The sequence below is a fragment of the Haliotis asinina genome, chromosome 8 (genome assembly GCF_037392515.1).
Source record: "Haliotis asinina isolate JCU_RB_2024 chromosome 8, JCU_Hal_asi_v2, whole genome shotgun sequence".
Lineage (NCBI taxonomy): Eukaryota > Metazoa > Mollusca > Gastropoda > Lepetellida > Haliotidae > Haliotis > Haliotis asinina.
In genome coordinates, this window is record NC_090287.1 from 21115251 (window position 1) to 21129588 (window position 14338).

Genomic DNA, 14338 nt, shown 5'->3' on the forward strand with positions numbered 1-14338 from the left:
TCGTTTTAGTTTAGTGGTATTCATGAAACAATTGCAGCACTAGCTTTCCCTCTACAGGTAAAGGGCAGAGGGCTAACCTAGTGGTTAAGGTTCTCTCTCATCACGCTTTAGACATGGGTTTGATTCCCCACATGGGAACAATGTGTGAAACCCATTTCTGGTGTCCCCTGCCATTGTGGCTGGAATATTCAGGGATGGCAAGTTTCCAGAGATCCAAAAATTTTATTTCAAACTGATCAGTTTTGTGAATTGTCTGAACCTTAATTCAATGACATGATGTAAAGACAGAGGAGCAGCTTTCCATCATGATGTACAAGTGGCGTCAATGACCCAACACTAAACATTGCAATTTATAAACAAAAACATAGTTAAGCACCCCCTGATCAATCTCACAATGGAATGAAGGGGCCCTGTACACAACTTGGCCCAAATGGAAGCTGCTTTATAGGAGGAATGAGTAGATAGTGGTTTACTTCCGGTCTGACCTGCGAAGGTTCAGGGTAGCAGTGCAAACCATGCTTGACTTAAAAGACGACTATGCTTGTTGTAGGAGGGGACTAACCGGTTCGCATGGTCAGGCTTGCTGACTTGGTTGACACATGTCATCGGTTCCTATTTGTGCAAATCGTTGCTCATGCTGTTGATCACTGGATTGTCTGGTCCAGTCTTGAATAGTTACAGACTGCCACCAAAAAGCTGGAATATTGCTGAGTGCAGTGTAAAACTAAACTCACTAACTACTTCCCCTCCAGCTGAGTGATGAAGGTTTGTAAGCCTGGACACAACACTCAGGGGTTTAATTTGACATGGAGATCCATTTGATACCCCACATGGGTACAGTGTGCGAAGTCCATTTCTGGAAGTGGGTTCGATTCCCCGCATGGGTTCAGTGGGTTCACACAGGCACACACGTCGGATGGTCAGTGTGGCGGTTAGAATGAATGAATGAATGAATGAATAAGTGATGGGGCTCGGTATGATGTTGATCATTGCACTGTCTGGCCCGATTCATTACAGACTGCCACCACATAGCTGGGATAATGGCGTAAAACTAAACTCACACTTTTGCCAAGACTGATCAAGAGTCACGCTTCAGAAATCCGAACTTGTAGAAGCGTTCATAAAAGATCTCAATTCTGTTCCATCGTCATTTCATTATAGGCATCAGTTATTTAATATTGTTTCAAATGATAACGGTAGATGCTAGAAACTACAAATTGTTCAGATCCCGGTTAAGAGGACAAGATATATTTGAGACAGCGACTGAAAACATTTTGTATGTAGTGTGCGAAATAGTTTCCAAATTTTGTAGCCACTCGGGCTAACAATGCCTGAAAGCCCACAAAATAATTAACTGGCCCGAAATTTGAATGTAAACTGGAAACCAATCAAAAGATTACAAAAAACAAGATGACAATAAAACATTGTAGGCATGACTCGGGTTTCATTAATAAGCTACTAATATGATGAACAGTTTTGTCAGGCCATCATCTCGCGTGATTTAAATGTGTATTATAACTTAAGTTTTTTTTAATGTACTACGCGCTGTCGACAAAGAGGGCAGCTTAAGAAACTTTAATTAAGTAATCCCGTTAAACAAGTAAATACTTTTAGCTAACTCAGTTTACTTACTCTCCCTCCCTCCCCCCTCTCTCTCTCTCTCTCTCTCTCTCACACACACACACACACACACACACACACACACCGTCCACCCTCCTCACACACCCTCCTAAAAAAACAAACCAACCCCTCCCCCCTCCCCCCAAACAAACAAAACACACACACACACACACACAAAAACAAAGCAAAACAAAAAACAAAAACAAACAAAACAAGAATACACCGATGTTTGATGTTGGTTCAAATACCACGCCACAAATTCCTTCCCAAATTACTGCAAAATGCGGCCACCATACAGATTCCCATATAGATGCAAATGAAGAAAACCCTCAGTGTGGGCCCCTTTTCATTGTATTCATAATTTTAATCTAAAATTCTTATTTTGTGTAAAATATGTTTATTTTAGAGACGAACTGTCTACAGTCCATTCTTCGATTTATTAAACGCGCATTAATTCGTTTTAAATCCCCTATCGGTGAGTTTGTTACATGAAGTTGCAGTTTAACTCATAACACAAAAAATAATCCAAAAGCACGGAGACACATGGGAAATGTCAAAATGGAGCATAACAGACGCACGCACGCACGCACGAGCAGGTCTCACATGCCATACACCTACAAGTGATTCTGGAACAATGAAATACATACTATCCCTAATAATTAATTGTTTAAACAACCACTGATACCTCATCTATTTACGATGTTCTCTTTGACAAAAACTTCGGATCTAGATTTTGTCAAATAATTCATGCTCGTCTCAGATTGGGGGTGTAGTGACTTGAACGCACATCGCATGACGACAGACATATTTCAGATAATCCAAATTGTGCATGTAGGTATCCATGGGAAGACTCTCCATTACTTCTTTTCTTGCCCTTATTATGACTTATGACTCATGATCAGATCATTTTTTTTACACTAATGGCTTTGACTTAAATTCAGTTCGTCAAGGTAATCAAACTTCAAGCAACAGAATTAATCAACTCATTCTTGACTCTGTTCATAAATACATACTGCTTTCAAATATATTCATATTTTTCTAGACTACAATTACTAAGAACCCTTTTAATGCAACTTGTATGGACTTATTTCCCGAATGCTAATGATGTCATGCCTTTGTGGAAATGACTGGGTTTTCTTGCTTTTTTCTGAAATAATTCATTGCCTCTGAACTGTATAAATTTTTGATTGTATGATAGTTAATTGAGAGGCACTTACATAAGCTTTTGGCTTGTTTTGCCAATCCATATTCATGTTATTTATATTTTCATGAGTAAAAATATGTTTTTAAAAATCTATTTACGATACATATTGTACCACAAACACACATATACAAACTCATTCAAACGAGTACCAAAGTTAGCGGAACCGTGGTTATGAGCTTCAGCACAATAAAAGAAAGCTGTCAGTGAAATATGAAATATGAGTATTAGTCACCTAGTACGGAAGATAAAGGCAATATTTTTTCTCTCCTCAAACAACCTAAATGACCGACGTACATGTTTTATGTAGTATGTTTCCCCAACAAGGTGTGACTAGCTTCAAATCAACTATACCATGTATACCAACATTATTGATCTATATCAAGCTCATATACTTCCTTTCAAAAGTTTAGACTCCCTTGTGTAAATATAGCTGCTTGCTTCAATCAACCATTCTACCCTAAATTTTGCAAAATATTCCCTACTGTTTACGCATGACCGGATGTACTCTAATACAAATTCGTAAGGTTGAACAGATTATTGTCATGAGGTCAATGAATCATTGAATGAGAGTGAACATTTAAGGATTCTTAACAAAACTTTACACCTAAGCGCAGCTGTTCACGTGCACGAAACTTGCACATGCTTTTTGGCACTTTGAATTGTCGTGCAATTCATCTGCATAAAATTTGCAGTTGGTACCCGAAGTTAGTGAAGAAATCAATCTTCAGTGTAACTATATATATGTATGCATAACACATAGTGAGTGTTTTCACTGAGTCTAAACTTTAGAGAGGAAGTATATTTTGATATTTGCTATTCAGCCCAATGTCGGACATCGTCGCCTGGGTACGAAGGATCACGCTCAAAGGAGCTTACCCGATTTATTTGATTTCATCCATTTAAAAAATTAGATTTATGTGATTGTAATTGGACTTTTCTAAATCAAGTTTGGGATTTGTATCCTTCCGTGTAATTGTGTTATATTGATTAGTTGCCCAACTGGCAGTAATTTGTCTTAATTAACTGTAATTTACACGGGTCTACATTTGCTATATCCTCGTTAAGTGCCTATTCATGCACATTAAGTGCAACCGTTTCTATGTACGTTACTAATGACAACTATTACCATGTGACAAAGAGTGTTAATCCACTCCTGTGTTCATAATAGGTACATGTTGTCTATCCAGTAAACACCGACATAAGTTAAAGAATTTAATAAACACAATTCAACATCGACTGTTATTACCTCTATGAAACGCTATGATTATTATCCAGAAACAAGTGCATTTATTAGGATTGTGTAATGTGTAGAGTTTAGAAGCAAAGCATTTCTCATAATGAGATGAGGATGTTTTGGCTTGAACCAGTTAATCCAGTTACAGGGGAGTGAGTACAGCTAACAGAACAGGCATGCGAGGGTCTAGAGGTACTAATTAGTGGCGTTGTAACAACACGGGGCTGGAGAGAGTGGGGCTAGGCGAATGGTGTCGATGGTGTGGCCTCTCTCATTTCTCCATGTAATAAATGACATGTGTTCGGTTACGGTTATATAGAAATTATTCTCAAACGCCCCTGACTGATGTCCATAATAATTAGTCATACTGATATATATGAATCTATGTATCACACTGGCTCCCACTTTGATATCCATAATCTTTAGTCTTAATGATTTGTGAGAAACCATGCATCAGCCTGTGAGTGTTCATCACAGTAAGAGCGAATGAGTTGTGTTTTACTCCGCCTTTAGCAATATTCCAGCAATATCACGGTGGGGAGTACCAGAAATGGACTTCACACATTGTACTCCATGTGGGGAATCGAACCCGGGCCTTCGGCGTGACGAGCGAACGCTTTAACCACCCTAGACTACCAATAAATGTCTTGTCCTTCCTCATAACATATCCATAATAATTAGTCATACTGGTTTGTATGAATTTAGCAGACCAGGGCTCTCACTGTCATATCCAGTATAATTAGCCATGCTATATATGTATGCATTCATATTTCACCAGTCCCCTCACAGTGACTGTTCTATGACAGTATACAAATTTACGATACCTTAGATGTCGGAATGTCTGGAGCAGACGCGATTGTTTCCAGAGCGCCGGAATATATCTGGAATAATGTCGAGTGCATGCAGCCTTTATCAAGCAACCAACAAAATATAACTAACCATACGATACATTAAACATTGATCATATACATACACACTGGCATTAAAATAATAATGGAGACACCAACAAGCTTAAACCACCATGTCAGTTGGAAAGACATTCTGGGGTTTTTCTTGAAAATGTTTTGTTAAATTATGAACCGATAATAAGATTCCGGTTTTACGACTGTATCTGTCACCCATACGCTAATTATTCATGCATGAATTATTATGCAATAACAGGAAACACATCATCTCCTTTGATGGCGGGGGGTATTGGACGCAGAAGGGGAGTACACCCCTGCCCCTCAGAACCCCTGCCCCCATGCTCATTACAAATGGACGTTGCGTCATTGTTACACGGACCGAGTAGTTAAACGACGAGCGTTTAATGGAACAAAATAATCAACTACATCGTTTCATGTTGTAATTCGATATCCGGCGGCCTGATCATATGTTACATTAAGAAAAGTTTCTATAGCAACCGCCAATTTGTTTAGCGCTGTGTACTGTGGGTAGTTTCGAAAGGCAACCTGTGACCATAAACTGCTGCAACTATACAGCCCACCGGTCTCACAAACACTAAACAGAACATTTTTCACTGTACAATCCAGATGCTCAGAAATAAGCTTACAGCTGTCACCAGGAGAATTGATTTGCTCATCAGTTCTGAGGATCTGGGGGTAAAGTGTCCTTTCGTCCCCATCCCCACTCCCTCCACACACCAAAAACAAAATAACATAAAAACTAAACATAGAAATAAAACACACGGAAAAAGAACCCACTACAGCGATGGTGGTGTCAAGGAAAGCCTACCCCACCAACCTACCCCACCTACCTACCCTGCTCAAGCACATCAAACAATCCAAACAATAATTCAAATATCAACAAAACCGAAGACGCTATACACGTCGCTGAATGATTTCAGTTTGATTACGTGTAAGAATCTTCTTGGAAATATTGCTATATGCAATAAATACTGGGATATTATCATCAAAGTTGCATAATTCCACTATTCACCCGTAGAAACAAAGATTATCTGACACAACATTTCGACAATCATTGTGAAGTTCTCTGAACAGTTTATCCGATTTCTTCTCATTCAATACACATTAAATGTAGGAAAAGTTTCTTACACTCCCTATCCCTATACATCTAGCTGAGACTATGTATGAATAGTTTCAGATGTAGGAGTAAATTAGCATTTGATCTTAGGAGATACACAAATCTCTCATACTTGTATCCCAAATATTGCCTGTATATGAGCGCTACTCTACCCTGAGAAATGTTATCTTAAACTGAATCTTATCTTATATTTCTTTTATCGAACTTACTTATCTTTGATGCTGCTGCCATCGATGGTGATTCATGCAATCAAACAGTGCATCTGGCATTTTTTACAGGATAAACTGTCAGTGTGTCTGTTTTTCAGTAACTTCAAGAATACGTAAAAATTAAGCATAGATTCTTTCATTCTTGCCAAATTAATCCAATTTAACGCATTGTACCAAACAAGTCTACGAGCATGCTTTAGTTTAATATACAACTATGAATTATTTCTTTATTCGGTTATGTACCCCTCTGTTAGATCATTCTTCCAGTGTAAAACAGCTCTAATTCGAATGCAACCTAAAACGACATCATCTTTCTGTTTATTTCACAGAGAAACGAAGCAACAAGCAGGACGGGAACATATCATCAAAGGTTGTGGTTTGTTTGGAATGCGACACAATCATTGTTCGCTATATACTGGAACTATAGACAGAACCCGGCCTTAAATAAAGCATGACGTCACATCCGCAGAACGTTCTAGAAACTCCTCGATCTGCGCGAGCTTCCGTCCCGGGTATGCGCGCGGCTATAAAACCGGGCTGATTCACTCACGCTGTAGCAGCCGACAGGTGAACAGCAAGTCGCTGAACGTCTAAGAACTTCGTGATTTTTCTCAATCACACTACCGAATTAAGTAAAGGTGAGTATTATTTAAGGACAAATGTAGTAACAGAGACATGATTTGGTCTGTCTGTCGTAAGATTCTATCACGAAATTCCCCAAATCGAGCGTGATCGGGGAATCTGTGAGTACGAGGAAGCCGGGTGTGGGGAAGCACGTGGTTTGTGAAAGGATACTAACGGACGCGATCTGATCAGACATGTTCTTCTAACAATGTATGGTCAGATATTGTTACTTAGTTATGATCTAAATACACGAAGTCGTTCGGAAATAAGCTTTCGCCAATAGTTCTTTAAGATATTCAGCAAGATCGATAATTTATGTGAGTTGGGCTACACTTATTAATAAAGGTTCTTGATCGTCAGTGTGAGAGCACGGCTGATTTCAGTTAGCCTTTCCAACGTTTTACGTTGTTTTTGAGCTTTCGCATTGGGCAGACAATTACAGAATTTGGACATTCCTCGGTGACCATCTAATGGATTGATTAAGGTCAACATTATTACAACTTCCTTTGTCTTACTCAGTTAATGGTCGCATTGCGTGGGTACCTTTGTGCGTTTTGTTTGGTACCGTGAAATATTCACATGGACGATTCCCTTTCTTTAGTCAATTCCACATAAAATACTTACCTTTGGGAAGTACGATTTCTGTGGCATTAATGACTTCATTCATGGTAACTCTCATTTGTCTGAATCTTGCTCGTGTTTCTTGCATGATGGAAATATGGACTGTGATCATAATCACGGTTTTAATGCATGGCAGTTTTCAGTGTGATGAATGTTAAATGTTATTTTGCAGATGCCAGAACCCCAGGAAGCCCAGATGGATGAGGGCGAGGTTGAAACCTTTGCCTTCCAGGCAGAAATTGCACAGCTGATGAGCTTGATCATCAACACTTTCTACTCCAACAAGGAAATTTTCTTGAGAGAACTGATTTCCAACTCCTCTGATGCTTTGGACAAGATTCGTTATGAATCTCTCACAGACCCATCCAAACTGGATGCCAGCAAAGACCTGCAGATCCGAATTGTTCCCGATAAGGAGAGCAAGACCCTCATCATTGAGGATAGCGGTATTGGTATGACCAAGGCTGATCTTGTCAACAACCTTGGTACCATTGCCAAGTCAGGAACAAAAGCTTTCATGGAGGCCCTGCAGGCAGGTGCTGACATCTCTATGATTGGACAGTTTGGCGTGGGTTTCTATTCTGCCTACCTTGTTGCAGAGAGGGTGGTTGTGGAGTCCAAACACAATGATGATGAGCAATACATCTGGGAGTCATCAGCTGGAGGGTCTTTCACCATCAGAAGTTCAAATGGTAAATTCAGAGTAATAGTTTTTGAGAATGTTTCAAATAAGATTAAAGACATTTTAATAAGATGCGATATTCAGTTGTTTGCAAGTGCAGAATGCAAAACAAAGCCAACAGTGGTACCATTTCATTTTGAGTTAATACTAGCCTAAAGGTTGGAACATGTTACTTTCTTTGAAATATTTATTTTGATACATAGGAATGGGTTCACTGTAAGATTAAGGTTTTAGCATAGGTTTCTGATCTTTATTTTGTCCTGTTATGTTAGATCCCACTCTCCCTCGTGGAACTCGAATCACCCTTTACATGAAGGAAGACCAGGCCGAATATCTGGAGGAGCGTCGCATCAAGGAGATAGTGAAGAAACACTCACAGTTCATTGGCTACCCCATCAAACTGATGGTTGAGAAGGAGAGGGACAAGGAGGTGTCTGATGACGAGGAAGATGAGAAGAAGGAAGATGAAGAGAAGAAAGAAGACGAGGAAGAGGTGGGTTTCTGAAGGGTTTGACCAGTCCTGTAAATTCAGTTACAAGGTTTTGCAGAAGTGTCACACTAAGGCATGTTTATTGTACTTCCTACATCTATTCTTGTTTCAAAGGTTGAAGTTTCGTATGATTTCAGAATGAGGATAAACCCAAGGTAGAGGATCTTGATGAGGATGAGGATGAAGACAAAAGCAAAGATAAGAAAAAGAAGAAGAAGATCAAGGAAAAATACACAGAAGATGAAGAACTGAACAAGACCAAACCATTGTGGACCAGAAATGCAGATGATATCACCCAAGAAGAATATGCTGAATTCTACAAGTCCTTGACAAATGACTGGGAGGACCATCTTGCTGTCAAGGTATGTATTTAATATGGAAATGCCAAAAAGTACATGTTTAGGGATGAAAATCTCATTTATCAGCTTAACTAAGTTTCTTTGGGTGTAAAAGTAAAAATAACATGACATTGATGTGGATTATAGCAATGGTTTAAATGCTATGTTAGTGGAAGTGCCAGTGTCATTTTGAGGAATTAATAGTTCTCTCTTGTGATTTCAGCACTTCTCCGTGGAAGGCCAGCTGGAGTTCCGTGCTTTGTTGTTCCTGCCCAAGAGAGCTCCATTTGACATGTTTGAGAACAAAAAGAAGAAGAATAACATCAAGTTGTATGTGAGACGTGTGTTTATCATGGACAACTGTGAAGATCTCATTCCAGAGTACTTGAACTTTGTGCGTGGTGTTGTAGACTCTGAGGATCTTCCCCTCAACATATCCAGAGAGATGTTGCAACAGAGCAAAATTCTGAAAGTTATCCGTAAGAATCTGGTGAAGAAATGCATGGAACTGTTTGAAGACCTCACAGAAGACAAAGACAACTTCAAAAAATTCTATGAACAGTTCAGCAAAAACCTCAAGGTATGCATTGACATGTGTACAGAGCAAAACCACTATAAAATTGTCTTCAGATTTTCTTCAGTGACACCTATTCTTAAACAGTACAAATGTTCAGACATATAATTGTAATCGAACTAGGGATGGTTGGGTAGCCTAGTGGTTTAAAGTGTCAACGCCTCACACTGAATGTCCTGGATGTTCCCGCAAGGGTACAGTGTGTGAAGCCCATATCTGGTGTCCCCTGCCATGATACAGCTGGAATATTGCCAAGAGCAGCTTAAGACCATACTAATTCTCTAACTTCAGCTGATTTTTTAATGTTTTTTTTTCACTTATTTCAGCTTGGTATCCATGAAGACTCCACCAACAGAAAGAAGCTGTCAGAGCTGCTGAGATACTACACTTCCCAGTCAGGGGATGAGATGACATCCCTGAAAGACTACGTGTCTCGCATGAAGGAAAACCAGAAGAGCATTTACTACATCACAGGTAAATCAAAGATTCTTTTTGTGCTGGAGTTCATTTCTAATTTCTTTTTCGGCTTAGCTGTCTCTGCATGTAGTGCTTTTACAGACACCCTCTTCAACCCCACTAAATGGAAATAGCTAATGGGAATTTGAGTTCTTTCAAACATGCTCTGAAACTTTAAACTCTTTTCAGGTGAAAGCAGGGACTCTGTTCAGAACTCGGCCTTTGTTGAGCGAGTGAAGAAGAGGGGATTTGAGGTGGTCTACATGACAGACCCTATTGATGAGTACTGTGTTCAGCAATTGAAAGAGTATGATGGCAAGACTTTGGTGTGTGTCACCAAGGAAGGTCTGGAATTACCAGAGGACGAGGAAGAAAAGAAGAAACTGGAGGAGGCGAAGGCTCAGTTTGAAGGACTGTGCAAAGTCATGAAGGAGATCCTTGACAAGAAAGTAGAAAAGGTTAGTTACTTTTCTCTTGAGAGATTTCTTGAGAGATAATGTTTAGATGCTTACAGCTAGTGCACATTGGCCTAGAAAGAAATCTTTTGCATTTATAGCTCTGTAGAGTAAAGACTCTGAGGATTTAGTAGTAATAGATTCTGATATATTGAGAATTTTGTTATTATTTAAATATATGAATATTTTTGTCTACTTCAGGTTGTGGTTTCCAATCGTCTGGTTACCTCCCCTTGCTGTATTGTCACAAGTCAGTATGGCTGGTCAGCCAACATGGAGAGAATCATGAAGGCCCAGGCACTGAGAGACACCAGCACTATGGGCTACATGGCAGCTAAGAAACACTTGGAGATCAACCCAGACCATCCCATTGTGAAGACACTGAAGGAGAAGGCAGATGCTGACAAAAATGACAAGGCAGTGAAAGATTTGTGCATGCTTTTGTTTGAAACCTCCCTCCTTGCCTCTGGTTTCTCCCTGGAAGACCCAACATCACATGCCAACAGGATACACAGGATGATCAAGCTGGGTCTAGGTAAGCTCTTGAGTGCATTTGTATGGAGAGCAGGGGTGACATGTATATTTTGGAAAAATGTGGTAACTTATTTGCCCATTACAAAACTAGAATGATCTCAGAAGGCTAGTTTTTAAAATAAACGCATTTGTTTGACACATAAGATTCTTTTTTGTTTGTGGAATGTTGATGTGAAGTGCAAGTGGAGTTGTTTTCATATCTGAATAAGTGTCTCAGTTTTTAGTGAGAATCGCATAGTCATCTGGCAGTGGCATTCATGCCATCATTTTTGTAATTTTTAAGTACATGATTACATGTTTTAGTAGAATGGCCTTTCATTTTTGGAATAGTGTTCACTTTTCTTGCCAATGTACCTAATATACTTATTCTATTTCCAGGAATTGATGAAGATGATATCCCAGCAGAATCTGCAACAGAATCTGGCACAGATGAGATGCCACCACTTGAAGGTGACGAAGATGATGCATCAAGGATGGAAGAAGTTGACTGAGCTACTTTTCTTGGAATAAAAAGACTCTTTAATGTCATTGTGAAACGTATCTCTGCAATGTGTACATGAACTGTGTACTCTTGTGGAAGTGCTATTTATTGTCATCACGAAGCAAGTTTCATCCATATTCTGACCCAAGACATTGCTGATAGAGAATTATGGCAGATTTCTTTACGTTCATTTCACCATCTGAGTTGTAACTTCTCAAAAGTACAATTTAAGGCCATTTGTATGTTTTTGAAGACAACTTTTGTACATCATATGTACCATTAACACTTCAGTTGAAAAATAAAATCATTTTTCATAAACATGTTGCTTCATTCATTTGATGTTTTGTACCAAATGCTTGCTGAATGATTGCCATTTTACTGAAGTTCTATGCTGCACATACTATGAACTGGTTGCCAGTGCAAAATAGATAATAGGAAGCGGATCACTCTGCTGTTCAATTGTTTATTCAATATGACAACATTGTAAGCATGACTTCTTATCTTAGGCTTTCCACACAAGTGCAATTGACATGAGTTACTGCAATCATTAAATCCATTTTTTAAGATACATTGGGTGATGGGGTAGTCCAGGATTTAAAGTGTCATTATGAAGAGCCAGGGTCGATTCCGTGGGTACAAAGTGTTAAGTCCATTTCTGGTGTCTCCCGCTGTGATATTGCTATTGATATTGTGTCTATTGCCAAAAGCTATGTAAAACTAAACTCACTGGTCTAACATCAGGGTTATAGGGCTAACAAATAAGTGTTTTGAGAATAAAAAGTCCTGAAGTACGTATTCTTTGTAAATCATTTTGAAAGTTTAGAAGACATTGCTGTAGTGACATGCAAATTGTGAGAAAAGATTGACTAATGCATGGAACTTAATGACTGGTCTTGCTCGTGTAGGTCTACCCATATCGCTAGTACCCTGTATGGATCAAAAGAGACTGACAGGCATGCCTCGGTTACTGTTGTGTGTGAGGTTCTTGACAAAGCAGTTAACACAATGCCCATATACAAAATGAACTGAAGAAATTTGCCTATGGATTACAAGTTAATCTAATGCAGTAGTTAACTGGGAAAGAGGAATGAAATCTGTCAAAACCCGCACTCATAGGGATTGAAAAAACGATCCTGTTTAGACCATGTGCCGCATTGTAGAGCTGATGATAAATGAACAGGGCGAATGGTTTCCACACATCTCTATAACCTACTATACTTAAGTTTATAGAAGCTGTTGTGCAAATTAAAATGCAAGGGTAACGTCCCTTGTATACATGACATAGTCACTCCAGACAGTCTCTGGATTAGAATGTTGTGGAAAGGCCGACGTGTTGTATCCAGTTACAAGGTCCGGAACTGTCAAGACATTTCACGCCACTGCCAGCTTGTGAAAATTGAAGGAGGAAGATGACTAAATCCTGAATTGACCTTTTCAGTTAAGTAGTAAGGCCACCCACTGTCAAACAATCCCCTAGTCCAATGAACACACTTCATGTGAGCGCCCAAGGTGCAACAGATGTACGATGTGTTTCCAACACCTCTTTATGTTCTAGTATTTGGTACAAATTTCTTTGTACTTTAAAGTTACTAATGTATTAATAATGTAGACCAACATGTCAGAAGTTAGCGAGTTCGGGTTTACCCTGCTTTCAGCAATATTCGAGCAATATCACGTCGGGAACACCAGAAATGGGCTTCACACATTGTACCAACGTAGGGAATCGAACCCGGCCTTCTGGATGAAGAGCGAACGCCTTAACCACTAGGCGACTCCGTTGGTCAAAAGATGTTGGCGTTTCAGATTTTATCATAACCCCAGTCTCAGCGATGTATGGTTAAAGAGACTAGCTGCATAAAATCTCTTGGCAATGTATGGGACCGTTTTGGTCAATATGTTTCGGTTAGTAGATTACTACAAATGTAGGAAAAAAATCAATAAAAATGATCTAGGTCAAGAATTTGACAGTGTCACTGATATTTGACTGATTTGCTTTCGAGGTTGAATGTCAGATGGCCACAGGTTGGTTGGTTTGTTTAACGGTTCCGCACTCCGCGACACTTCAATCTGCGAATCCAGTGGTCAACTGCATGAACATCGATCTACGCAACTGACATACGATGACGTGTCAACAAAGTCAGCGAGCCTGACCACCCCCATCCCGTTCGTGATCTATATCGGCAAGCATGAGTTCTTCACTGGTATCACAGAACCATAACTAAACTGAACAGCAAAAGAGACGCAAGTTTCGACAAATGAAATATCTTAAAGGTTTTTGTCCTCTATTTTTGAAACTTGACTTTTGCTGTTCAGTGTATCATAAAATGACTGGCCAAAGCGCCCAACCGCCCATCATGTCATTTAGTGATTTACCATGAAAAGTCAACTCATCGTGACTCTGACTTTACTCTCATCGAAGTTCAACTTGGCATACTCCTATTCACAACTTACTCGATCACATTCATCCTGTAGGGCAGAGCCAAGTTCGTTAACTGATTGGGCGGTTGATGACGATGACGCATACGCATGATATCCCAGACGTGACAAGTCAGAACTGATTGCTTTCCATAGTAAAGTGATCATGTTCTGCTATTAGATGTACACTGTAATATATTAGTACGGTTTTTTAAAATGGAACCTCGTGTACCTTAATTCATGATGATGTCACGGAAGTACTTCCAACTGATGCGTCCGTGAATTATGGATGCGGCTTTGAGGTTAGATCTATAGGCCTATTATTATTCATTGTCAGTAAGCATTCGATTTTTTCCCA

The 14338-nt window shown here is 39.5% G+C and overlaps 1 protein-coding gene across 1 annotated transcript; it reads left to right on the plus strand.

The window, feature by feature from the left end:
- The first annotated feature begins 6769 nt into the window (after positions 1-6769).
- LOC137293400 (heat shock protein HSP 90-beta-like) lies at positions 6770-11883 on the plus strand. Its single transcript, XM_067823917.1, has 9 exons — positions 6770-6948; positions 7728-8247; positions 8510-8730; positions 8865-9089; positions 9289-9645; positions 9966-10113; positions 10285-10553; positions 10752-11085; positions 11463-11883. The coding sequence occupies exons 2-9, from the start codon at positions 7728-7730 to the stop codon at positions 11573-11575; spliced, it is 2187 nt and encodes a 728-aa protein (XP_067680018.1). The 5' UTR covers positions 6770-6948; the 3' UTR covers positions 11576-11883.
- Positions 11884-14338: the final 2455 nt, after the last annotated feature.